Source organism: Aplysia californica, unplaced genomic scaffold (genome assembly GCF_000002075.1).
Source record: "Aplysia californica isolate F4 #8 unplaced genomic scaffold, AplCal3.0 scaffold00321, whole genome shotgun sequence".
NCBI classification, from domain to species: Eukaryota; Metazoa; Mollusca; class Gastropoda; order Aplysiida; family Aplysiidae; genus Aplysia; species Aplysia californica.
In genome coordinates, this window is record NW_004797591.1 from 677,305 (window position 1) to 705,278 (window position 27,974).

General features: G+C 38.5%; 1 protein-coding gene across 4 annotated transcripts; it reads right to left on the bottom strand.

The window, feature by feature from the left end:
* Position 1: 1 nt before the first annotated feature.
* On the bottom strand, positions 2–27,572 carry LOC101851748. 4 transcript variants are annotated; one of them, XM_005102327.3, is made up of 14 exons: positions 27,417–27,572; positions 22,183–22,301; positions 21,332–21,387; positions 20,740–20,820; positions 20,077–20,130; positions 15,374–15,464; positions 8,811–8,980; positions 6,976–7,084; positions 5,047–5,217; positions 4,420–4,455; positions 3,413–3,424; positions 2,382–2,499; positions 1,671–1,766; positions 2–760 (listed from the first exon to the last, which is right to left on the bottom strand). In XM_005102327.3, the coding sequence occupies exons 2-14, from the start codon at positions 22,258–22,260 to the stop codon at positions 477–479; spliced, it is 1,356 nt and encodes a 451-aa protein (XP_005102384.1). In that variant the 5' UTR covers positions 22,261–22,301; positions 27,417–27,572; the 3' UTR covers positions 2–476. The 4 variants fall into 4 exon arrangements, with proteins under 4 accessions (XP_005102384.1, XP_005102386.1, XP_005102387.1 ...); XM_005102329.3 differs by having other exon boundaries at positions 27,476–27,562; XM_005102330.3 differs by lacking the exon at positions 27,417–27,572 and adding an exon at positions 27,359–27,378.
* Positions 27,573–27,974: the final 402 nt, after the last annotated feature.

Genomic DNA, 27,974 nt, shown 5'->3' on the forward strand with positions numbered 1-27,974 from the left:
TGGCGGAAACAAATGCTTAGTCATTACTAAAAGACTTGGTTCAGGAATAGTTCCGAAAAACAAGCAAAAACTAGCACCAAGTAAAACGAAAATGTTGTTACTAGTATCGGACATTCCCAGAGTCCGATGGAGAACAGAGTTATTACCGCCGGACGCTCCCAGCGTCCGATGGGGTTTAAAGAGTTAAACATTCTTTTAATACCAAACACAACATGGGCAGCTTTTGTTAATGTTTTAAACACCATCACGACAACTAATCATCAAACTACTATTTGTTGGAAAAATAATTGCAGAACCACAGAGATAAGGGCAAAAGTATCTTCCTAAAGTGTAAACCAGGTCATAGCAGCCTGAACGTAATTGATCACATGGATTAGTATGGATAAAGCTCTATCTTTTTTGTCTATTTATTAGATATCATCACCAATACTCGAATCAATCCATTTTGTGAAACAAAATGACTGAATTCCATCTGTTTAAAACCAATCTTCAACATTGGCACTTTCGTCTCTACCCTCTGAAGTTCTGGGCTTCCACGGGCTCGGGAACACAGTGAAGGGCATACTCAAAAGCTTCTTGTTTCCCTTGTTGCCAACGTTGAGCTCTCCGAGTTCCATCCGCCGTTTCCATTCTGTCAGCGTCTTATCTTCTCCGCTGGCAAAGTCCACACCATACATGGTGGACACCAAGCTAGCAGTAAAGAAGGCACAGTCAATGTTCACCTCAAGTGAGCACCCTTGGATCATCATTGCCATGAAGCCTGTCAGCAGAGACACAGTAGACATTATTCAACCCTTTCATTGCTCAGGCATTTCCATCTACATTTGTACAGGCAAGATAAAACAATACTTAAACAAGGCCATAGTATGTCTCCCCTTATTTAGAATAAACTACTTGAAAGTTTCAAACCTTCTACAATGTCCTCTACAAACCAGTAGTAATAGGGCAAAGAGCCAGTTTGGGAGAACACAAGTGAGTATTTGTCCACACAGCAGTGATGAGGTTAAGGAGGTGTGAAGAGGTCACATCAACATTTTCATTAAAGTCAGTGGATGAGCTTTCCACTTTCTTTCCAAAATGGTGAGGGAAAATAAAAAAGGGACCATTTCACCAGAAAATCATTTTGTCAGAGTTCATTTAAAGCCAAAATTCACTGTAAATTTTCAAGCAGTAATTGTAGTTTGAAAATGCATTCAGATAATGTCAACTTTCAATACTTGAACTTGGAGTTTTAATAAGTCCTGTACAATAAGGAATTTAAATATAAATTAGATGGCTTTTATAGTTGGGGGAATCTTTCTAGTTCACAACCAATGCATGGTCAAATCTGCAAACGAAATCACTGAAAAGGAAGAGCAAAAAATTAAGTCTTTTACAAGTTTCCACCACGAGTCTGGGTGACAGTTAGGTGTAAGCACTGGGTGAGCATCTATAGACTTATCCGCTATGATGAAACTTGGATACAGCAAACTCAAACTCAATGAAAACTCAAGACTCAACGCAGGTAGGTTCTGCTCTACAAAGCTTGGAGGAAGCGAGTTGAAAGACAGTTTGAGAGAAAAGGATATCAGGGCATGTTGAGTGTGTAATGTAAAATGGAGAGCAGACAGTTTCCATTCCTGAAAATAAACCAATAGAGCACCCAAATTAAATATTTTGTCTTGTCTCACCAGCAACAAATGCATAGTTGACTCCATAAAAATCGATGACTTTGTCAGCCTTCAAATATTTTGACCGGAACTTTGAAGTTTTACCGCTGTGCAGGTCTGAAAGAAATAAAGTCCACAGTAGATTCAACAAAAATTTAGAAGAAAAAATAAGTCTAACCCCCAATTCATTTTTCCAGAAAAGTAAAAAAAAATTATTTTAAAAATCTCATAATACAGTTAGTGATTCAGAACAGTGAGTTTCCTATAACATTAGTAAAGAGGGAACATTATGCAATGCTTACTCTCTCCCTCTCTGTGCCTGTCTATCCATCAATCTGTATATATGTACCTACCACTTATCTATGGTATCTAAATGTGACACTTGAGACAACTAACCAGCAAGAGCATTTATAAAGCAACAGTTTAGACTTAATATTAGCAGAGAAGTCCCAGAAGCAAAGAATGATGTAGAGATGAAGTTTATCCAGAAAACAGACTGGCCATTACATGTACTAAGACAGGGTGCTTAACCCAGCAAAGAGAGTAGAGAAGAAGAGAGACAAAAAGAATCAGTAGATACACCAAGGAAAATACTACTATCGAGAATCCACATATGAATATTCATGAGTGTTCTTCTGTAAACTTTAAGTGGGTGTATTTATTCCACCCAGACCCACTGAAGCAAAAACCTTTACCCGCATTCTGTCAACAAAAAAAGCAAGACTGACTCACCTGTGTGAACATAGGCAACGTACAGACCATCACTGACAATAACAGTGCATGTTTTCTTGGAGTGGGATTTGATCCACTTACTGATGGCACGAGCTTGGTGTTCAAAAGAAGAGCATACCTGCAGTGAACGTTTTAGGTAGGGAAAATTCATTTTACATAAAATCATGAAACAGATTCTTCAGCGTACTAAACATAATAGTAATGCAACAGTAATTAAAATTTTGATAGAGTAGGTCATTCCCCTGTCAAGATGGAATAAGAACCAAAACGGTGAGGTATCGAGTAAAATTCAACATATTGCAGGTAACAAATCAACAGTGCACAAAGAAAAGCATTGATGAGCAACAGTAGTACACGATGTAGCGTGCCAGCAATCATATTTTCAGCCACGGTCAGCCTTCAAAAGGACTTTTGGCCAAACTGAAGCCTTAATGTTACTCTAGCTTGCTTTATATCTCCTCTCCCCTCTGGTTCGAAAAAGGATACCGTTTAAACGCCCTTGGCTTGTACATGCAGATGCCATAGTGTTTTTTTTATTTGAGAACCTTCACGACACTTGTTGAGGGCAACAATCTCTGACCCAACATGTGGATGCACACTGCATTGTCACAACTAGAACTACTACGTATCCTCTTAGTCTGCAAGGCAATACTTCGTACACTGAAAAATTAACATATTATTAAAGTTATAATATTTTATAAACTCATATTGCAGACAAAAGGTCCCAATATAAGGCTCTTTATTGGTGTTTTGAAAAAACAATCATGTTGATAAAATGGAAATAGATTCTTATAAATTTTCACCATCTTCTCCGGACAACTTCTCTTGGCTGTGGAGACAAATGGGAGTTGAATCATCACACTTTGCACAAAACCTTAGGAGGGGATTGGGATTTTTTTTAAATGCTACATTTTTTGCATTCTGCTGATGCACTGAGATCTACTGCACAGGAAAAAACCCAGAGATAATTTCTTTTAAATATATAACGTTTAAAAACCCGAGCAAAAGTAAGTCATGAAGAGTATACTTACGAGACATGAAATCTGAAATAAGAGAAAAAGAAAACAACATTTAATACTGAGCAAGATTATAAGTCGTTTTAACCCTGTCAGACTTCCCTCTATACCTGGCCTCCAGAGCAAAAGTTAGCAGAAATGCATATGGTTCACAAAAGTGGTTAGCACAGGAAAACGAGTCATCAGAAACACATGAAACTTGGTAAAAATACATATAAAAGGCCTACCTTTGAGCTAATGCCAGTACTCAGATAGGTTTTCAAGAACTTCTTGTGTGGTAAACAGTTGAGACCTAGTCCTCTTTCCTATCGAAGTGTTTGGTCCATCAGCACGTCTCTTCATGACAAAAAAAAATCCAAAACCTAGAAGAGAAACTACAGTCCAACCTCATGGAGTCTACCATTTGCAATGATCAATTCTCGCACTAAAAGCGGAGTTTAGAGATGATTGGCCAGCTATTTTAAAAATATGACATCGTTTTATGACGCGACCTCCCAATTACCGGTGTGCCAAAAAATTCGGCATAGTTGAAGTTTTGAGTATTCCCAGGAATAAGGTCTGACAGGGTTAATATGTCTGTACACAGTCTGTTGCAAGATAGCATGAGATCAAATGGTAAAAATGTCTCCATAATAGTGACAGCCAAAAGTTCACACAGCTTGAAATGAATTTTGAAAATACAGACGTTGTTTTCTGTTCAAATGTTCAGAGAAATTCTTCAAAGATAAAGATCGGACTCACATTGTTGGAAGGAAAGAAAGATGTCTTAACTAACAAGCTAAATATAGAGTTATTGTAAAAAGAAATATTCCCAGCATCAGTGTATATTATGAATACTTTATATATATCTTGAACAGTAACTTGCTGTAAACTTCAGACTCTTTCTTACATGATTAAAAAAAATGATATCCTATGAAAACGACTGATAAGTTTGATCCTGCTAAGCCAATTTAAATCTAAATAACTTTTGAAGTTAAAAGTATTTTACTCCTCCTACTTAACATCAACTAAAAAAAACTTACTGGTATGTTGTACAACTTTATCAAGCCTTGAGCACACTGAAGAAGAAAGAGGAAAGAAAATTTTGTTTAAATGATTAAAGAATTTAAGAAAGAATTGAATTGTTTCAGGAAAGGAAAGCTACAATTATACACAGAGGAGCAACAAACTGACATCCCCAATCATGTATGCACAACTATGACCTTCTGGACAGAGAGACATACTAACTTGAACGAGGGCATACAGGCACTTGTACAGATTAGTTTTTTTTTTTTTTTTTTTTATTTTTTTTTTTTTTTTTTTTTTTTTTTTATTTTTTTTTTTTTTTTTTTTTTTTTTTTTTTTTTTTTTTTTTTTTGGGGGGGGGGAAGGATGTCTTTACACATGTTGCACTGTATTAAAATTAGAAAATCAAAGTGCCTTAGAAACTACAAACTAACGGCACCATTCACACGTAGTAAATAGAGGGTTGTTTTCTCTTCTTAGAAAGAAATAATCAGAAACATCAGATATGTTGTAGAAGTTACAGAAATTCCAAGGAAAATGACAGCATCTGCAACTTTACATAAAATGAGCTGACTAGAATAGAGCAAACAACTTGAATCGACAGTTTGGAACAACAACTACAACGTCAATTTTTCTCTTCTGACCTCTAAGTCCATGAAGAGCACGTCGGTGTAGGCAAGAGTCTCCATGATAGTCTGCTTGTGTTGGCACACCAAGCCATAGTGAGAAAGACTGACACAGAACTGCTTGAAACGGGCGCAGCAGTAGTAGGCCAGTCGCAGCAGCGCCTTTGGCATGAAGCAGATTGTCAAATCCTGCAAGTAGATACATGATGAGATGACTCATATCTAGGTTAACTAGAAACACATAGGTGCATCAGTAGTCACTGAGAGCTGGGGAAAAGCAAGACAGGGAGACAGAAACAGCACGGGGATAACAAAAAAGAAGTGCGACCTCACAGTAACACCCTCCCATCACCTTGCAAAGACACTGCAGCTCTGTGTTTCAAGTCTGAGCATAAGACTGACAACCTTTCAACTCAAAGTATAAAAAGCATGCAGCCATTAAGCATCTCATTACACAGTCAAAACCTCTTGTTGCACCCATGTCAGATTGGTTAAAATGATAAATCAAAGTCCACCAATGTTCTTTTGTCATTGTATGACTTTTGACTCCAATAAACCACATCACGTACAAAGCTAACACTTCACACACAGAATTTCAAGCACTGTCTCTTTTGGAAGATATAATATAGGCTGAGTATTGTAAAAAATATTTCATAAAAATCGAAAAATGGCATATGAACTAGAGAATCATAACAAAGCAACAGCAATGTTTGCCTCCTTTTAAATGAATGAGCACTCCGATTTGTGTCCTTGAGCATACCTTATTAGTACAGCTGCAAGGTTTTGTGTTCTTTTTTCTTAAATGTTTAATCTTTTCACATCCCAGTAACAATGGTAAAAAACAAAAATAAACTTCAAACAGGAAGTTCTGAAATTTTCTTCTCATTTTTTGAAAATTTCTTCTCAAAACAAATGAACAAGACCAAGCGCTCCGCTCTAAAAAAATGTTTTTTATTTACCTTATCGGACATTAACCTTTGGCAAATTATACGCAAATGAGAGTTTCTTATTTACTCTTGTTTTAAGCACATAAATACAGATACAGTCGAACCTGCTTTAACAGAAACCTGTGCAAAACGGAAACCTCCCTTGACAGAATTTCCTCGCTCCCCCCTTGATATATTCCTCTTTAATTACCTGTATAAAACGGAAACCTGTTCAACATGGAAACGGAAAGAAAAATCCGCTCCCTTCTGAGGGTGTTACCTGTTTGAGACGGAAAATGCTTTGCCTGCTCAGTCCTAATTTGAAACAAAACTGGCAAGTTTGGTTCCGCCGGCTCTAAACTTAATGCCATGCTGCCAGGCAAGGAAGGGGAGTAGGGGAGCATTTTAGGAGTAGATGTTACCCCGTCATGTGAACCCTGAGCGATGCAGATGGTCAGTGTGGTGTGGGTGTGAAATCTCACGAGTGCCAGTGAAAGTGCTTGAGTAACGAGCCACCACGGAAGCTTTCCTGGGTAGCCAGAAGCCAGAGGTGTGTGTGAAATTACATGTACTTTGACCAATGCCTGCCGCCCCGATCGTAGGGCCAATCGAGAAAAGAGTTCCTTGAATGGTTGTTACATGGCAGTGAGGGGTGGCATTGGTTGACTGCTTGTTACACCGATGGGTGGGGCAAAGAGTGAAAGTAAAGAAGATGTTCAAACGTTTCTGTTTTTAACAGGTCAAACAGTGGTAGCACTGGTGGTAGTTGGATAAGTAAGACTGATGCATGTCATTATCAGAGAGGATAGTAGTTGAGGTGTGAAGTTTTGACCAATATTTGCCAACTGAACAAGCGACTCTTGATCCCACGGGATGGGCCTTTGACCCCCCTTCCCCCTCCATCTTTCCCCTAAATTTCCCTGTCTAAGACGGAATTTTTTTCTGGCTCCCTTGCGATTCTGTCTTACATAGGTTCGACTGTATTTTCAACATGGCACAAGAAAAGGACAAGAACTCGTACACATGCAAAAAACAGATTCGCCCTTTCCAGTATCTTGGTGATGCAATTTGTGTCCATGTAAGACAGCTTGATCGGAACTGACCACCAATCACTGAAGAAAATTTCACTTCTGAAATAAAATGAACAAAGAAAAGAAAGTGAATGGAGTTGTAAAGACGTCATGTCAACACAACAATGGTCAGTTTACCAGGAAGCACAAATACATTACAAAAAGAAAAAAAAAGGGGCAGAAAGAAAAACAAAGAATCCATTTTGTCAGACACATTTTGCCTGAAATTTACAAGACAAGTGTGGGGAAGTGGGATGGGTGAGGAGGGAGCAAATCGAAAACATGCGCCAGCTTGAAGAGTTGCATATGGGAGAAAGAGAGCTTATCATCGTGCAGTATATGGGTGCTGTGCATCATGTGAGGCGTATACAGTGACCAGTTCGCTGGCACTGGCAGTGTAACTGGGAAACTTTACATTGGGGGTAGTTCAGTAAGAATCACCCAACAGATGGCAGATGGTGTTTCAAAGGGGGAAATAGTTTGTCTATACAGGTGTTCCTTTTCATACATCAGCAACATCTGATAGTAAGCAGGGCTGGTAGTACAGCGGAGTCCATTTTTAACAAGTCCTGGAATAATGAGAAGTCTGTTATAAAGACACTATTCTAAAACCCCGTTTTTTCCCCTTCTTTATCCTTGAAAATAAAATATTGCTATATATGGAGCGCAATCAGACAAACATGGGAGTCGATGATAGCGAAATATTGCTGCTGTGCACAGTGCATAGGCCAATACACACAAAAAAAAAAAAGACATGTAAAACCTCGCCAGTTGAGAAACTCGTTGGTAATCTAACAAAACAAAGAATGAGAGAGCCCACGTGTGCCAACAATGAAGGCCAGAGCGAATGAGTGAGGAGATTGTGGTATGCGCAGACAAGCAGAACGCATCGTGTGATAGGCCATCCAAGTCTAGATTATCTAGGCCTACCATGCCTCTCACTTCTCCTACGCTTGGATGGAGAGGTCACAATCACAGTGCTGTGATAGATGGAGCAAATGTGTGACGTGGGCAGGGTGTGGTGGGGTGGGGGACAACACAGTGGGTGTGTTAGCCTAGATCTAGAGTCCTTTCTTTCTGACCGCCAACTCGAGAGGTCATGTTGAACAAAATTATCATCAGGGGAAATAACAAAAGGAAACAAACAGAACACCAAAGCGATAGATTAGGCCTACTTTATTATTACCCCTGAATTTATTACTGGATCTCTTAAGTTATAACGGATATTTTGCACCAGTCCCCTCCCTCTCATTATAACAGGATTTTACTGTATAACAAAGAGCAGTATCATAAAGTTTGACTGTGAGCATTATTCCTTCATTATGGATGACCACTGGTGCTGTGCAGTTCAACACTTAACATCCTGTGAACTTGGTGGAAGTGGCTAATCACGTCAAAGGTGAACAAGAAAAATGTACTAGTACTAGCTGTGGCGAAGACTAGGAACAGATTGATGATCTGCTCTCAAGTGTTAATATACAAGGAAACATTTTTCTCTCTTTAATTTTGAGATTGGTCTTGACTTGCTTTTCATTAGTTGAAGTCTTCTTAAGCCTGTTCCAAGATTCTACATTTCATTTTTGTTGAAGCCATGTCTCTCTTGCAATTGCAGCCACCTTTGCACTTTTGTAGAAGCCAGCCTTTTTTTCTCATACTTTCTCTTGGTCTCCATAGAGGTCTTTCATTATGATCCCATATTCCAGGCAGTCAAGGTATTCTAGGATTCCTTGTCAAAGACAAAAACACAGAGAATACCCTGTAACACATTTATTCATTCATTACATACCTCCCTTTGTTAAAGTGAAGCACAAGATGCACGCTGGTAATAGCTTGCTTCACCTCCTGTAGCTGAAGGCTAACACCTGTACTACGAGCTAGGGTCATTAAGCGGTGAGAATCGTCATCCATTGACCGGGTGCCAATAAAGACCACAGACTTAGGTTGCCCTGTCAACCACTGAAATTGAACACATCAGGTTTTTTTCATTAATAAAAAAAAATACTTTACTTAGTGAATTGGGGAAAAAAAGATGACGATTAGAATAAACAACAACTGGGAAACAAGAGTAGAAGTCATTTATAAGAAGTATATAATATTTTATATATGTATTGTATGAATACTATAAGGTCCATTGTTACAGGTCAGCTTATCTAAAATTATGCTGCTAATCTGCTCAAGCTCTATTCACTCTCTGCAAGCCTCTAGGTGTGTACAAAAGCATCCTACCCTCCATATAAAAAAGCCTTTAATAAGCTGACCCATTCATGGTTATTTTTTCCCCTTTACTCACATCATGTTGCGACTGGTGCTACTTAAGTTTTAATACAACTTCAAATCATAAAAATTCACTCTGAAGCCTCTGGATCTGAACTTGCACTCAAAACAAAGCACACCACTCAGACATGCACATACAGGTTTGATTTAGAATTTAAAAAGCAAGCCTCTTTATCTTCCTTCCGTTAGCATATATACATCGTTTACAGTCATGAATTCATAATAGAATAAACAAGGAAAGCTAACGGTTGGGAGCTGAGTTGTGCACCTTGAAATCTGCCTAAGAACCCGGTCTGTCTAGCGACCCACTTTTTCTGTCTCCTGAAGACTGAACATATAAATACATACTTATGTGCATACTCAAATGAACAGGGTCCTGGAGATAAAGTAATGAATTGTAAATGTAAAAATGTGAGGCATCGTGGTGAAACCAGGCGCTCGTCAAACACACACACACACACACACATGCATGCATACATACATATGCACATACATACATACATACATGCATACAGTGCTATATTGCTTTTGATTATTTACGTCTATTCAACAAGCGTGTCTCATGACCGCAAGTTTATTTCGTAACATAACAAAAATCTAGACACTGTTCAGGTCTTGTTGCGCCACCATGAAAGTGAATGCCCACAACGTGTCAGTATCAAATCTGCATTATAATTTGTCCTCATTTTTGCTTCCCTTTTAAATACGGTCATGCGTGTCGATGTATTTATTGCCTTGTTGACAAACAACTTTGCATGACCAGGATACACATTCTTCTATTCTGCATATGTGAGATGGTGTGCTTGTTGGTTATAAGCATAATTATAAACCCAACCGTTGTGCTAATTTAAGGCCTATATTTTTTTTTCAGAGTAAAAGTAAAAGGCCCTACATTTTTTACAGAAGTCTCACCTGACTCCAGCTATTCATTACATTCTCAATGGCAAATCTGTTTTGATATTGCGTTCCTCATGAACAAAGAATCAAACAAGAATAGGTCGCTATAGCTGCTCGTCTTTTCCTCACCACCTCCATCTCTTTCTCTCTAAGAGTGCTGTGGTTGTTACAAAGGAAAACTGCCTCTTTACAAAATAGGCACAATGCTGTATCAAATCAAAACATTTTAAAAAGTTTGATGGAAATAGAAACAGCAGGTCAAAGTGAAAGAATAACGTTTGAAACTTACATGTATTAATTGTATGTAAATTTTGGAGAAATAAGTAATTTTAAAAAAAAATGTGTTCTCTTTCTATGAGTTTGTTTTTACTTCAACGGTGAATTTAAGTTCACACAACTGTGAAAATAGTACGACAAGAGCACCTCTGTTCTGTGGCCTATGTTATTATTTTTCTTTTTAAAGTTTTCGTCAGAGTTAATTAGATGTTTAGTCGGTCTTGCTTCCCACTATAACGTGTAACTTTATGAGGCGGGCGCTCTTGTGGTCTAGAGGTTACGGTGTTAGCCTCTCATCCAATAGGTCCTGGGTCCGAGTCCGGACAGCGATGGTAAATTTTCTTCTCTAAAATTTTCTCCTTTTACCTCCTTTCCTGCTCCCAAACAATAGTGTGTTGTCTGCTTTCGTCTCCACTTTCAGCCCCACACCCCCTTTGCCCCCTCCTCTGGGCTCCTGACTTTTTCAGCAGGCTTTCTACTGCTACTCCTTGGCTTCTTCTTACTGCTGTCTTTCAGCCACATCCCTGATCTTATGGTAAATAAGATATAACACCTAGCCTTTTCAGAAAAAGGTGAAAAATCTCTGAGGTCACTGTGCAAGTTGAGTGCGTTCAAAATTCCTTGGTGGTCAAAAATCAATAAGACTAGAGTAGGCTTCGGCCGCCACCTGGGCAAAATTCAAAATTTCCTACCAACTGAAAATGTTTAATGTGTCCGGCGCGCTCCTATTATCGTATGCAGTTGCGGCGCCGTAAACACTTATGCCAACCCCTCCCCCAAAAAAGCAACCAAAACAACTCTAGGAGGCTCTGCGGTCATGTTGAGACCAAAACGTCTCACATCTGTTCATGACCACGGCGTAGTGAATACAATAGTCAAACCTGCCCTAACGATCACCTGTATAAGACAACCAATCACTTGTACCCATGACCATTTCCCATTTCATACTGCTTTTTGGTGGAAACAAACCTGTCTTACCCCCCAAATCTCAAGCGTCCCGATTTTCCCGATTTCAATCACATGTATCCCGAATTTTTTGTCCCAATCTGCTGTTGCGCCGGATTTTTCTGAAAATTTACTCTGCCTTCTACTCTACTGCGGGAAGCACTCATTTAACTTTTTGTCAGTAGAAACTTGGAGCATTATTTTCCTAAATATTGATACTGGAAATAGTAGTTGACCCACCCCAAGTTGTGTTTGATCTTTGCCCGCCCTTTGAACTCTCCAATGATTGTCTGATAACTGTTACAATTGCGACAAACAAATAATCAACATTATTCGTAGTTCTACAGCCAAAGATTCGAGAGCGGTTGCAAACTACAACATCGACACGGACCCCAGACTTGTGATACTTACTCTCACAACCAACAATGTAAATCAAACAAAGAAGAACAGAGGAAAAACCACGACCAACCTAAGAAAATTGGAAGAACCAGACATCAAGAAGCCAATCGAGGATGACATTACCAAGGAGTACGATAAGCTGTCACCTGAGACCAAAGACGTAGCAGACAAATGGCAAACATTTTAAAAATCCCTGTCAGAAATACTGAAAAACAGCTGTGGCACCAAACGAATAGGCGGAAACAAAGGCAGAACAACATGCTGGTGGAATGATGAAACCAAAGAAGCAATTATAATGAAAAAGAAGATATTCAAGAAATGGCAGAAGTCAAAGACCAATGAGGATTATATAGAATACAGGAAAGTGAAAAGTGAGACCAAAAGAGTGATCAAAACTGCTAAAGAAAATGCATGGAAATTATATGGCGAGAAACTGACCAAAATCTGAAAAGGAAAACCCCAGAGAGTTTTATAAAAGTGTGAACAGCATGTGGGTAAGGAAAAACCCATACAACCCGACATGCATTAAAAACGATAAAGAGGGTAATACCATTCTCTGCAAACATACCAATAAGTAAAAATGGGAAAATTACTTTCAACCCAGACGCTTGCCACGGACAAGAAGAAGAGTTCCAACCTTGCCACGGACAAGAAGAAGAGTTCCAGCCATCATTTGGAGAGCAAACAGTACCACCAGTTACTCTCAGTGAAATTGAAAAGGCACTCAAAACCAGCCTCAAGAACAATGCCCCAGGACCAGATGACATCACAGTGGATGCCATAAGAGCTTGTGGAAACACCGGTGGTGTACTGAGGCTGAGGCGAACTTTAAATAGAGCCTGAGAGCAAAGGAAATGCCCAGAAGACTGGCAGAAAGCCACAATGGTTCCATTATGGAAAAAGAAAGGCAACAAACACGACTGCACAACATACAGAGTCGTCTCCTTGTTAAGCCATGCAGGGAAAATATACGCAAAGATATTATAACAGCGGATAAGACCTATTGTAGAGAGAAATCTGAGCAAAGCTCAGTTTGGATTCCAAAAGGGAAGAGGATGCATAGATGCTGTATTCACATTGTGACAGATAAGCGAGAAAACAGTCGAACACAACAAAGAATCCAACATCGTCTTTATAGACCAGGAGAAAGCTTTTGACAGAGTAAACCATGCAAACCTCAGGAAGACACTCAAAAAGTATGGCGTCAGAGGACAACTGTTAGATAACGTCAGAGCTCTATATACCAACAGCAGAAGCTAGGTAAGAACGAAGGAAGGCAATACTAACTGGTTCAAAGTAAGATCTAGAGTACGACAGGGAAGCATTCTATCTCCCCTCCGGTTTATAATATATATGGACACAATAACTCAAGACGCAAACCAAAGCCCAAAAAGCCAAAATGAACTTCTATTCGCAGACGACAAATGTCTTATTCATCCAAACCAACAAAGCCTCCAAAATCACACTACCAAACTGAACAACAGCTGCAAAAATTTAACATGAAAATAAGCTCATCAAAAACAAGTTATGAAAGAGAGTCGCAACCATAGTCCCCTGAACATCCATGTCAATAGTAAACAACTGAAACAGGCGAAGAAGTTTAAATATCTTGGAAGCACTTTTTCTGAAAGGGGGTTCATTGACAGAAAAATAGAAAAACGAACACAAAAGCTAACGCTGTCACCAACCAGCTCGCACCCCTCCTATCTCATCCAAACATCTCCATGGACACAAAGAAACAGCTTATCACCTCAATATTCATACCAACATTATGCTACCAGTGCCAGACCTGGACAATAAGTAAAATCCATGAAAGCAAAATCATTGCATGCGAAATTAAATGTTTCCGCAAAACCCATAACACCACAAGACGAGACAGGCAGAGAAATGAAGAAGTGAGAGCAGCTACCGGCACTGAGTGAACACCACAAGACGAGACAGGCAGAGAAATGAAGAAGTGAGAGCAGCTACCGGCACTGAGTCCTGCCTGCATTACATAGAAAAACAGAGAATAAAATAGCTTGGCCACCTGTTATGAAAGTCACCTGGCCAGCCAGCCTCGAGAGTCTACAACACCAAGCATCCAGGCTATAAAGGAAGAGGAAGGCCACGCAAAAGGTGGATCGAGGGTGTCAAGAAAACCCTGAGCAAACAATACCACAACTGAGAGAGCTGCGGAGCTGGCCTACCATTGAAAACTGCATCTCCCCTCGAAGCTTAACGGCAACAGAGGATGAAAAAGTAAGAGAAAAAAAGTAATTCGTAGTTTTGCTATTACTTTCAAAACAAGCCTCGTCCAAGGTCTAGTAACCGCGCGTTCACACCAAATTAATACGTGGACAAGCAACAGTCGTGCTTACCCTTACACAACTGAGCTGACTAGACTAAAAAAAAATAACGATAAAACATGTACATGCACACACACACACACACATATAAACATATAATACACACACACACACTCACTAAAATTATCAGGCAATGTGCCTTTTGTTAAAATGAGCCAAAGGTGTTACAATGAAAAGTAAAAACTCAGATACACGCCAAAGCAAATTGTGACAAACAAACACCCATGTTCATGAGACTTAAGGCAACAATAATTTGAGGTGTACAGAAACAATAAAAAGCATAACACCAGCTATGTTTTGATTTTACATGCACAATCGGTAGTGTTTGGTCTCCTGGACCAGGGGAGATTCTTACTCAACTCACAGAGAGAGTAGAAATAAAAGCAATCTGTAGTGGAACAAAACAACACAAAAATAGAAAGAACCAAGCTTTGGGACCCCCCCCCCCCCCCATCCCAGGAACAAAACCATAACTATGTTAAAAGAAGAGGCACCAACAATGTTTATGCAGGCACTACAAAAACTAAACAATTAAGAGTGCTGTACCAGATGATTGCTAAACAATGACATAAATAGAATTTAAAGAATTTGGGACATACAGACACACTCATCAAATTACTAATTCAAATTCAATGAACATGCACGTTTAGGACCTCTTGATCGTTTAAGTCCTGTTCTAGACGACGATATTTTGCTTTGCCCACAAAATCAAATGACGGCACTATCTCATCCCATTGGCTCAAATGGAGATACGACAAAACAAAATGTATCGAAATTAATGCTTCTGGAGTTACGATAGTTGTACTCTCTTCCTTTTAAATCCGCATTGGAAATACTACAACTGGGTTCTGGACATCTCAACAAACACTGTGTTTAGAGTCTTGAAACTTATTTGAGACACAATGCGTGGGAATTTGAGTACCTGAGTGGTCTTATCTCAAGATTTCATGAAAGGTGGACATACGACAGCTGTACTCAGGGCCGCCGATATATTGCACAATGTACCAAGTAAAATTTGCATACTGTTTATAAGGAATCGAACAGAGCTGTTCTTTTATTTAAGAGTCACTTTTCAGTGAGAATGTACTTTGGAGATTAAAACAGAACAGAATGCCGCCATGTCAACTGTCTTCACTCTGAAAACTGTTTTTATCCACAATGAAACAGAATGACAATTTGGTAAAGGACAAGTAGTAAATTAACATCTTACCTGAATAGTTCTGGCAATAACCAAAGCTTCTCCGCCAGGACCTGTTTTGATATTTTGAGTTTCCCTGTATGTTTTAAACGCATCCTCCATGCTGCAAAATGAATTATATCAGTGCAGTGACAGCTCATGTTCAATAACAGTTCAAATGATTATAATGAGAAACTGACCAGAGCAATAGAAAATTCATAATGCCATTTTCCCCCCTAATATGTCAGCTTTGTAATCATTAATGACTACAACAGCACAATGTAACATATGTGAACTGTCAGCGCAAGATGCTGGGAAGACTGAAATACTAGTGTCATAACCAGTCGAACTGAGGCTATCTGAGGTCTACTGGTACTTTCAAAATTCACTGGGCAAGACCAGCGGAGCCCGTCACTTTTTATTGGCTGGACAGTTGACAAGAGATTTATTGCAGCTAATAATGTTCATTCAGCTTCAAGTAAATCTTAATTAATATTTATTGTCAACATTCAAAAACACCCTTTGCTGATTTGAAGGCATCCAAAAAAACATGATACGGGTTCACAGATAAGTTGATGCACTTCAGATTTTCTTTCCTTTGTCTCTGTTTTATTAATGGTGGCTCGCAACTTTGTTGTCACTGCCTACTGTCGCGACAAACGACTTTGCGCAAACACCATGTTCCTAGCCGTCGATTTTACAAATTGTCTACTGGGCCCAAAGAGAAAGCCTCTAGTTGCAAATACGCTTCTCAGCTGCCTACTTTTATTGAAGGATAAGACTATTTAATACAAGTACCGGTATTTCATCAGTAACGTTATGAGCAAAACTGTCTCTAGTTACCGTCAGTACATTTATTGCCAGCATGGCTCAAATTTGTATTGCCTGTAGGTTTTTGGTCACCCATGGTTCTGTTTGAAGTTCTATTTGTCACTTACTTCATACTGAAACCTTTCCTGGCAGACTGTCGCTTTGAAGAATTGGCTAGTCAAGTTATAAGAAAATTATTTACAGAGGATGAGAGTCAGCGAGAGGCACTCAGCTGACAGAGGGTGGGCCGCTTAAACATTAGCCTACCCTGCCCTCCCCTTTTCCATCACCGCAGCCAGACACTGAGTTCTTTATAATTAGCATTTGAAACAGTACCTCACTTACCATTATGCAGTCTTCTGAGAAGTGCGACTAAAAGGTTTGATTATGACCAGGGATTGTATGCTATGTTCAGAGCGTGTACATTTTATGTACACTGTTGTACCTGATTCTAGACTTGATCTGCAAGGAACAGCCTCATGCCATTGGCATGGTACCAATTATTTCTTCAGACTATCTTAATTGTATTAAAAATTTTTAACATTATGTAGATACGCAAATGTTTTAGAGCTCAGTAAGTAATTGGTATGTGTGTGTGTGTGTGTGTGTGTGTGTGTGTGTGTGTGTGTGTGTGCACGCATGCGCCTGCGCGCGTGTGTTGTGAGGAATAGTGAAGATGTATGTATACAACGGAGAGTTTGTGCATGTTTTGCTGTTTTTAGTTGGGGGGGAGGGAGGTGTTGGAGATAAAGGGGAGGTGAGAAAAGAGAATCAATATGCTAGGCCAGCCCGTCAGTTCTACAAACCACAAGCTGCCCCTGCCAAAGACCCCTCTTTCCATCTCAAATTAGAAAAGTAAAATTAGATAATCTCATAGTTTTGACTTATTCAGGTTATATCTTTAAACTTTTAACACATATCATAAAATATATTACAAGCGAACATGTGCAGAAAATATTGAGAACCCTTGCTCTATATAGACCAGGGCAATTACAAACTCACAAGTGTCAAGCAACTAAAATAGAGTAGGTAGTTAAAAACTTACAGGTTTAATTGAAATTCTACGGAGATCTACCAAGGAGAAAGGTGATCATTTGAATCAGGTGGTTAAGGATGGTGTTATTATAATATATTTTAAAAGGAAAGGGGGAAAACCGGAAGTGGTCATTTGTACAGATGATCATCTTGGACATGTGGTCATTAGAGTAGGTTAAATTGTAGCTTGCAATCCTGCAACAAGCCACTTTTCAGGCTGGCTCTCGCATACAGTAGAGACGGGCGGGAAGCACTTTTTCCTTCCCGAGCGAGAAGACCGAGAAGCTGACCTATTTCTCGCCGAGACCAGTCCCGGGAACGAGAAATACTTCCCGTCTCGTGTCTCAAGCAATGCTTCTTGTCTCATGACCAATTTCTCTTCTCGCCCCGAAGTTCGAGCCGCTCGTTCAGCGAAAAGGCCGGCCATGGCTGAGATTTCTCTTCTCGCCCCACAGAACGAGCAACTCATTTAGCGGGAAGGCCGGTCGTTGCGGGGATTTAAACTTAGAAACTAGGCTTGCCCTGGTGCGCAGGCGCAGGCGGTGAAGGAAGGTAGGGAGACGACCTAGGCCTAGGCCCTGATCAACTCCCCACTCGTCTTGTCTCGCCACCCTCTCCCCTCCCCTTCAGTTTCACACACAGGACGGCACGGTGATGGGTGGCACTGTCTGCGTTGTCATTTCTCGCCTCTCACTCTCGTTACTGTTACTCGTTTTGTCAAGCCAATGAGCAGTACCACGTCTTGGTACCGGGCAGTAGTTTAGTGCTCGGGAAGCGACGGGAAGGGCGTTTCTCGCGAGAAACGAGTACTCGGCTCGTCTCATGCCCGCCCCAAGCATACAGTGGGCAAAAAATACTGAAGGTGCTACTCTGAGTGAGTCAGCTTATAACCGGTCTCCACTGAGCACAAGTACGACACCAGACAAGAAAACATCAAGTTTTAAAAGTTATTACAGTAGAACATGACTATAGCGGCACCCGCTGCAGCGGGATCGTCCCTACAGTGGGACCTTACAGGAATCTCCTTTTTTGTCTATGTAAACCCGATTAACTGTGCTTGGGTTTAACGCACGGTGTCACTTTTTGCCTGATTCTGCTACCTTTAGTTAGTGTGACTCAGCAGCTCGTCGGAGCTCCCTGGCTCAGGGTCACGGGGTTAATGAGCCCTGAAGCGACTTTGCCGGTGTCGGTTAAGAAGTTCGCATTTTTGTCTACGTTTTATACAATATAACTTCTTCCCCATTCAACACAGCAAACCATTACGTGGATGTACTAAAAACTCGACGTCTTGAGATTTATTCTGCATTAGAATGGTTAATTACTGTGTCTTAGTTCTTGTTCTAGACAAGTGTTTGTAGAGTACCCAATTTGTCTTATTTTAGTTACATGCCTATGAATAAATGATTGTTTATTTCAAAAAGGCACGACAGATCTCTCCAAAAATATGTGTCAAACTGACTACAAATATCATGTCTTTTACCATGAGAAATATTAAATCTGTGCAAGTAGTAATAGTCAAGTTATAAAAGAAGAAAGATGCACAACTGCATTTTTTAACTAAAGACGCTCAGCGTTAGCTCTTGTTCTACCATTAAACAAGAGAAAGTTACCCTGCTTTTGTTCATGAATCATGCTGTGTCTGTGGCAGTCTACATACAACTAAGAAAAATGTATTATGTGATTTTTTAAAAACACGAAACAGTGTTAATACATGGGTAGAGATGAACTTCTTGTATAGAATAAAAATAACGACAGCTAACACATTCATTCTTAGTTTTTGTGTAGGACATATATGCGCCGACAATTATGGATGTAAAGAAATCAGAACATTGTCAGTTATTGCAAATGGTCATAGAAACGAAAATAAAAGCTGGAAAAGTCTGGTGCTGATTCAGTGTCACTGGAAAGCTAGAAATTATTCTTATAACACAATTAGAAGAAGTCATCCCTGTTATTCAGTTAACTTACAAAACCTAGATTTAGCGTTGTAAGAAAAATTAGGAATTTACCGAGTGTAACAGATACTGTTGGTGTATTATATTGTAGATGGATTCTGGCACTAAAATCAGTTGGTAGTTTTTCATAGAGACTTCAGGGTAATTTTGATCAACTTTAGAGAATATATGCGAATATTTATGATTATATAAGCAACATAAAGTTGTATTAGGAGGAATTACTTTATAGCGAATTGTGTGCTAGATGGAAAAAGTAACAAAATTACAGCTTCCTATAGCATGCGCAGATACCATCTTTCCTGAGTATCTGCACCTATGTTACGTCGTTCATGTTCCAAAAGTTCGACAGTTTTTGTTGTGCTGTTTTTTTTATATTGATTTTTTTCATTTATTTTGGTAATTCCCCTTTGCATTCCTATAGCAGGAACTTCCCTACAGCGGGACTTTTCTTCTGGAACTAAAAGTCGCACTATAGCCATGTTCTACTGTAATTTGTAATTAACTGCTAGGAACAACAGTCATGTACTAAAAGTGAATTTAACAACTCACCATCAACAACCTAACTTGATTATGAATGTTTTAAAACTTTATCAAGACAATTTAGTTCTTTTCCTTTTTAGTAGAAGGCTGTTTCCACAGTTCCAGGTTGTTGGGAAACTGGGCCCCAACAGTAAGACTAAAATATCTGATAAAAAATCTTCCTTATGTGAACATCAAACTTATTTCTCTTACATACAAGGCTAACTAGGTAACCTGTACACCATTACTTGCTCTGGTAGCTGTAACAGGAATACAAATAAAACATAGGCCTAAGCATGACCATTTAATTTTGCTTCTATGAAAAAATTAATAAGACGCCAGACAGACGTAACATTGTTAAGAAGTAAATTATTTCATATTGATTAATGCTTTTATCACACACAAGTACAAACCCACATGTATCTCGAATCATTCCCAAGCACATAGTAGGTGCCAAGGAGAAGGTTGTGCCTGAAAAAAAGAAAAATTTCTAAACATGCACAGACATTCTTTGTCCTAGATATTTCTTATGACATTATGACATTATCTCATTTTACTCGTCTAAACCAAACAAACCAAACCTCATGTCTCACATTAAGAACTGGATTTGACAATGGTTTACCTGTTTCCCCTCTCATGCTGTTCACTATTGTCATCACAGAAAGACTGCCAATGTCATTTATGTCCATAAATAGTGGGGGGGGGGGGGGGGGAGGATTGGTATTTTTTGTTAACTCACATATATATCAGATGAAAGGTGAAATTCTAGAAATAATACATTTTGTACTTTTGTCTTTTATTGTTGGTAATCACCAAGTAAGATCTAGTTTAAAAGCAGAGCAAAAAAGACTCCTACGATCAGTTATTGAGGCAGACAATCTCACTATTATTGAATAGTTTGACTAAACAAAATGCATAAAAAGTGTGAAATCAAGAAGGGAGAGAACGAAAAAAAAGACTATAGATCAAAATAACAAAAGTATCAGTAAAAAGCAAAACCTAAAACCTAGTGATACTTTTTGAACAAAAATGTGCTCTATTGCGCCTCATCATAAAACTTTCCAGTAACAAATCACTTACTTATCAAGGAATTCCTTGGTAACCGTTACATTGTAAGTGAGAAATGGATGTCCGATAACAATGCAGTTCATGAAGCTTGACCTGAGGAGCAGGACAAATGACATGGTTTCGGGTGCAGGGAAGCAAGGCCGCCCATTGTCCAGGAGATAGGTGGTCATTTTAGACAGGTGGATGTCTTAGATGGTATTTAGAAAAAAAATGCAAGTGGGGAAGAGGGAAGTGGTTATATGTGCAGTTAAGTGTCTTGGACGGGTGGCCCTTAGAGCATGTTCGACTGCATATATATATTCATAATAAACATACTATGGCCGATCAGTTAGCTCAGTTGTTATTATACTGGACTATGAAGTGGATGGCCTTGGTTCGAATGCCAACAGGGTGTTCTTGCACTAGAGTTGTTTCTCAAAGCCCTCAACCAAATTGGCACTGCTTTAAAGGAGATGGACATTACATTTGAAAGTCCAACGTCTTAAATAATCTAAATGTGTTGAAAGGGTGTTAAACTTAGTTAAATCCTTACATTCAATTATTTAATTGTACATACCATATTAAAGATAAATTGTAAATGCATGAGCAACACTTCTCGCCTTACCCATGGCGAACAACATGGAAGTCATCTAAAGAGCTTTCACTGTGCTCTGAATCTGCCTGAAACAAAAGAAAGCAAAAATAAATAATAACTGGAACCACAGGCATTTGATGCGTTGGTAAAAAAAAATAAGTTCCTGATTTCATACATAACCAAAATAAATAAATAACACTTTATTTATCCATAAGGGGAAATTTGGGCTACAATGGCAGGCACACATGAACGCCAGCCCACATCCACACAAACACACACACATACATTTAAGAACACAAACATACACCATACAATGAATACCAAATACATATAATTACACTAATGCAGACAATTTTACAAACATGCCACTGCTGGTTGCCATTAAGTAGCATTCCGTTTTTTTTTAGCAAGGGTTATCATGGCTTGCCCAAGGACACACTCAGTGACCACCCATCTAAGCACGATGTCACAGACAATGATTATTTGTGTGTCTGAACTTACTAAACTCTCCACCACTTGAGTAGAACCATGGTTTTGAAAATATAATTATCACTAAAAATGGTGCCTTTTTCTCTTTTTTAGTTTGCAAAGCCAATTTAGTTTTTTAGTACCATCGAAACAACAAAGTTCTCGAGATGCAAGGACTAAGCAAATAATTTGAGCACTTATAATGAAACTGAAAGCGTAAACTGCCAGTCAAAACTACAATCATAAAATTTTTTTAAAGCTTTTAGCAAAACTTTCAATTTCATTCTATTTAGGGTGGTTCTACAAATCGCTGCACAGGGTAAAACAAACCCTAGTGACACAACCATCAGTCACTAAATTCTGACCGTGGCCTTCAAATGATATTCTTTGCAATCAGTAAACACTGACTTTACCTGAGCGAAATTGACAGGGCAGTCAACACTTGAATCTGATGGTCCTGAACTTTTTTTCAGGAAGCTTAATTTCTTCATATTTAAGTCCGCGATGTCAGGTTAACAGAGTTTCATCACACCTTAAAATGAAATTTTAGATGAAAAAATTTCACATTAAAAGACAGTCTCCGAACAAATATGAGGGAAGGAGGGAGGGAAGGAGAGAGGGAGAGAGAGAGAGAGAGAGAGAGAGAGAGAGAGAGAGAGAGAGAGAGAGAGAGAGAGAGAGAGAGAGAGAGAGAGAGAGAGAGAGAGAGAGAGAGAGAGAGAGAGAGAGAGAGAGAGAGAGAGAGAGAGAGAGAGAGAGAGAGAGAGAGAGAGAGAGAGAGAGAGAGAGAGAGAGAGAGAGAGAGAGAGGCAGGCTTGCTAACAGGCAGGTTGGCATGCAGACAGATAGACAGACAAGTGTACAGAAAGACAGACAGTACGCAATTCAGTGTCAGTTTGAGTTGAAGAGAAACACATTGACTATAACAATGTTCATTTTGAGCACTAAAAGATCACAGGGAAAAATGAAAGAAAAATAAACAAAAGTGAAAAAGTAGAACATAGATCTTCCCAAAGCTGTATCAGTCAGAGGACAGGACCTAAGATGTTTTTTAAAGAGAAAGATGCAGCACAAAAAAAGCAAAAGAAGGCAAGTTTTGCAAAGTGTATTGACAAAATTAACCCATTTCTGCTGAAACATTAAGTTAATTTCATTAAGACAAAAAAATTAAAATAGTTGGGTTTTTTTCATTTTTCTTAGTCTATGAATCAGAAGCACTTTCAGTTTAGTGGACCAAAAAACACAAAATTATATTAAAGTTCAGAGGTCTCTTTTTCTAAAGATTTGGCCATTGGATGACACAGACATTTGGTGGACTTCAAAGGACGCCTCCCAGCTCCTACTGGTTAGCTTCCCGGTTACCACTTTTGTTTATTCATACATGCACTTGCAATATGATCTATGGGCATTCTTAAAGCTTAAAATAAGATGTATGATGTTTTCTTGCCTTTTTTAATTATGGGAGAGGAGAAAAGCCCTTCAGCAATTGAACAGCATTGAGCAAATTCATGAGCCTACATAATATGTCCTAAGTGTACACGCAGAGCATATATATCTATATGCCATCTTCTAGCCTAAGCCACTAGCACCCCTTCCACCCAAGCACCCCTCTTGTATCTCCCTTTTCTTCATTAGGGCAAAGCCAAGAAATTTTAAAGCATAAACATTATTACACATCATTACAATGCTTCTGCCTGTACTTATCAAAGGGCTGGTGAGCTTGAAAGTGGACAGGGCAGTGTGAAATTTATACAAGTAGAGGCAGGGTACCACCAAAGTGTCTCCATTTATATTATGCATCACCATGCAACAGGGTTGGGTTGATTTTTAAATCAGTTGATTTTTTAAATTTAAATCAACTTGATTTTTTAAATAAAAATCAGTGATTTAAATCAATTTTTTAAAAATGTATTTTTATTCAGTTTTTACATATTTCAACATTCAGAATTCCTTTCCTTGGTTTCATAAAACAGATATAAGGTTTAGTAGACTAATATAATCATGCTTAAAAGTCTGCTTTCCCCCCTTTCACTGTAAAATAATACAGTATTCAATTTACTTTTTTTTCATAATTGAAATCAGAGCTGGTTTGATTTAAATCAGTTGATTTTTTAAATTTTAATCAACTTGATTTTTAAAATAAAAATCAGTGATTTAAATCACTTTTCAAAAAATGTATTCAGCTTTTACATATATTTAAACATTCAGAATTCCTTTCCTTGGTTTTATTAAACAGATATAAGGTTTAGTAGACTAATATAATCATGCTTAAAAGTCTGCTTTCCCCCCTGTCACTGTAAAATAATACAGTTCTCAATTTACTTTTTTTCATAATTGAAAACCAGGGTTGGGTTGATTTAAATCAGGTCGATTTAAATCAGTTGATTTTGTTTTATTTAAATCCACTTGATTTAAAAAATAAAACTCAGTGATTTAAATCACTTTTTAAAAATGTATTCTGTTTTTATATCTTTAAACATTCAGAATTCCTTTCCTTGGTTTTATAAAACAGATCTAGGTTTAGTAGACTAAAATAATCATGCTTAAAAGTCTGCTTTCACCCCTGTCACTGTAAGTAGTAAAATAATGACTGTATTCAATTTACTTTTTTTTTTTCATAATTGAAATTAGCTTTTTCTTTTTCTTTTTATACAAACACAAGCGCGCGCACACACACACACTGTAATAAAATGCAAGTTTATCTATGCATAATTACCCCCCCCCCTTCCTTTAAGACTGACATTTTCTTCATTTTTTGTCTGTAGCCATAATTCACTGGATATAGCAGATTAAGGCTTTCTAAAATTGCAGTTGCTTAAATTAATCATTAGTTAAAATAAAGACAATGCATTTTGCACTAAAAGAACTTACTTTTAGCCACCAAAAATCCCAAACTGAGTCGGCATTTTTTTAAAAAATAAAAATTTTTTTAAAAATCCGATTTAAATTTTAAAAATCTGATTTAAATTTTAAAAATCGATTTTTTAAATTTTTATCAAAAAAATCAAAAAAATCACCAACCCTGCCATGCAAACCTCTTCCCCCCCCCCCCCCCCAACACACCTTTTATCAAGCGCAACAATACAATGAGTATTTAAGGATTTTTTTTCCATCCACAATATTAGAGTAAAGTAATCACTGAGAATTTAAAAAGTTTATTTTCCTTAGGCAAGGTTCCTAAGCATGTTAACCACACAGAAGAAATTTGGTAAACACTGTTAAAGCTGGCTCTTACTCCAGGGAAGACTAACTTTTTCCACAGAGACAAGAGTAATTTTAAACAAAGAGCTGAATGTTAACTCATTCAATTAGAGCAAAAACGTCTGCACTTCGCTGCTACGCTGAGCAGTGTTTGAGAGAACGGGTTTGGCTTAGAAATAACACACACTGAAAAGAAAATATATCTCAGTGGAATCCTAAACATCAAGTGCGTTCGCTAACTCATGTAATTTTAGATAAAGGCAGAGCTACCTCTAAAGTTTTCCTGAACTTTTCACTTGATTAAAGAGATTACAGGATTTTTGTGAGAATTCTCGTTAAACGGGCAGAAACCAGCTGCGCCAGAATTTTGGTCAATTGCATTGAATGAGTAAAGAGTTATATTATATTATGTTTGTGGTTCAATCCATACGTGGACCATGACATCTTATATTTTTGGGGCTGGGATGGCTAGTTATTATTTTCACCAATACGTTCATTCCATCCATAAACAACAGAGCCCTTGAGCTAAGGGAAAAGCCACAATAGTATTAATAGGCCTACGCGATGACGTGTCTTCATCCTATAGAAATAGATTATAGATCTAGACTAGATTCTAGATCTACAGGCTAGGCCTATTGGAGATTGATCGACGTTGGAAGGCAAACATACAGAAGGCTAGATCTAGAATCTAGTAGGCAACTTAAACTCTGTAAAAGAAAGCCCATTAAATCTGTAAATGTGTCAACAGTCAAATAAAATAAATAAAATATAAAGATTATTATGAGCAGGGGCGGTTTGTTAACTGGGCAAGACCGGCGGCGCCGGTCAAATTTTTGTCAGCTGGACTGTTGACAAGAGATTTATTGCTGATGATGATTTTCATTCTCGTCAAGCCGTCACGTCGTGGAACTTCGTACGAGGACAAACGAACACGGCGGGTGGACAAATACATCAACTGCCCTGAGACTACTAAAAGCGAATATTATCTCTTGATTGCCAAGTTGGCCTCCGTGTTGCTTACAAAATCGGTAATGAGACTGTCTTGAATCTTGAGCAGCACAGACACATGAAATATTTCATCAGCAATACATGTACTTATCATTCAGCCTTTCTCTAACTATCATCAAAACATTTATTGTCAGCATGGCACTAATCTTTTTTGTTTATTGAATTTTTAGCCACCTTTAGTTCCTGTTTGGGGACTATTCATCGTTTTCTTCCCACTAATAACGTACCTGGCCCATATGAGTCTAGCCGGCGAAAAGAGGAATCGTCTAGTGAAGATATATAAGGAGAATTATAACGAGGAGCGACAGGCTCTCGGCTGTCAGAGTCTGGGCCGAAAACAATGGGCCTACCTCCTCACTTCCCTCCCCTTATCCACCGTCACCCCAGCTAGACACCAAGATCTATAATTAGCATTTGACACGTTTCCCCACTTTGTTACAACAGTGTTCTGAGAACTGAGAAGTGTGATGAAGAACGTTTGATTACATAATGATGGAAAACTGTTGTGCGCTAACTTTGTCCAGCTTTTTATAGTATCTGATCATAGACTTAATCTGCATGGGACAGCGTCATTGGTACAGTATCAATTGACTTTTTGCCATCATACAGTACTGTTCTTATTACATATTTACAGGTCGAGTGCACGTCGATATTGTGTGTGGGTGTGTAGAAAGTAAAAGTACCGGAGGCCATGACCAGCAGTTTATTGTGCTTCTCACTTTCAGTTTGTTTTTTAGCATAGACTCTAGAAGTGTTTCTTTTTCTATGCTGTTCAAGTCAGTTTCTATTAACTCAGTAACTTCCATCATACATTAATCATAATATTTTTTCTTGACACTACCATATTTCAGCTCTTTCATATTATATTAAAATGTTTACAGTGGTGTGTGTTTGTGAGTGGGGGAGCGGATGGGGATGGCAAAAGTAGGGGTATAAAATGAGGACAGAGAGAGAGAGAAAGAGAGAGAGAGAAAGAGAGAGAGAGAGAGAGAGAGAGAGAGAATGTGTTTGTGTGTGTGTGTGTGTGTGTGTCTGTGTGTGTGTGTGTGTCTGTGTGTTGTGAAGGAAGGGGGTGGGGGAGGAAGAAAGAGTCTATGTGAATGATGGCCGGTCAGTTATAAAACCACGAGCCGCCACTGATTATGAGTTAAAATACCACAGTATTCAGTCAGTGTAATTTATACAATGTATTACTGTATGACGGCTGTGACGTAGATCTAGATCTAGACCTAGATTTAGATATCTAGGCTAACTGTTCTGAATGATCGCTGTTCAAATGCTACACGACGCACCATCTTCAGTTCGTCGTCACAAAATCACAAAAACAATTGAGTGAGACCCATTAAAATGTGTCTTACGAGCATAGATCTAATATCATACTTTTTAAGTTGTATCATCTCAGGGACATATCTTTAAACAAATATTTCCAGCAACAAACCAATAGATCAAGAATCTAGATTTAGAAATCTAGATCTAGACACTCAAAATAAATCGCACATCAGTCTCTTTTGTATTTCTCCAGCGCCATTCCATTTCCATTCTGATATTGTATTCGTACTCATGTAACTTCTTGACCAATGAATGAATCCGACTATTCCAAGTGGTGTTTTATCTTTGTTTATAGGCCCTATTGTAGATTTAATTGGAGTATAGGCCTAATGAGACATGAAGGTTAGTTTGAGAGGAAATTAGGAACAGGTGGTTTTCCGGGGGTTTTTTTCAGATGCATGAATGTATATTTTGCATTTTGTTTCGAATGAAACGTGGTTAATTTTGTTCCCGATTTCTTTCAATTATCGATACCACCATTCCCTCATTGACTGGTTATGTGGTTATGTCCCCTCTTTGATGTCCCCTCAAATATTTGCCTCCCCTATCCCTAAAAATTCGTGTAGACAATGACAATTAGTACATGTATTAGGATTAGGCCTAACCTAAGCCTAGGCTAAAAGTAAAAGTCCCTAGCCTCGCCTAGAGCCTAGAGTCAAAGTCAAGG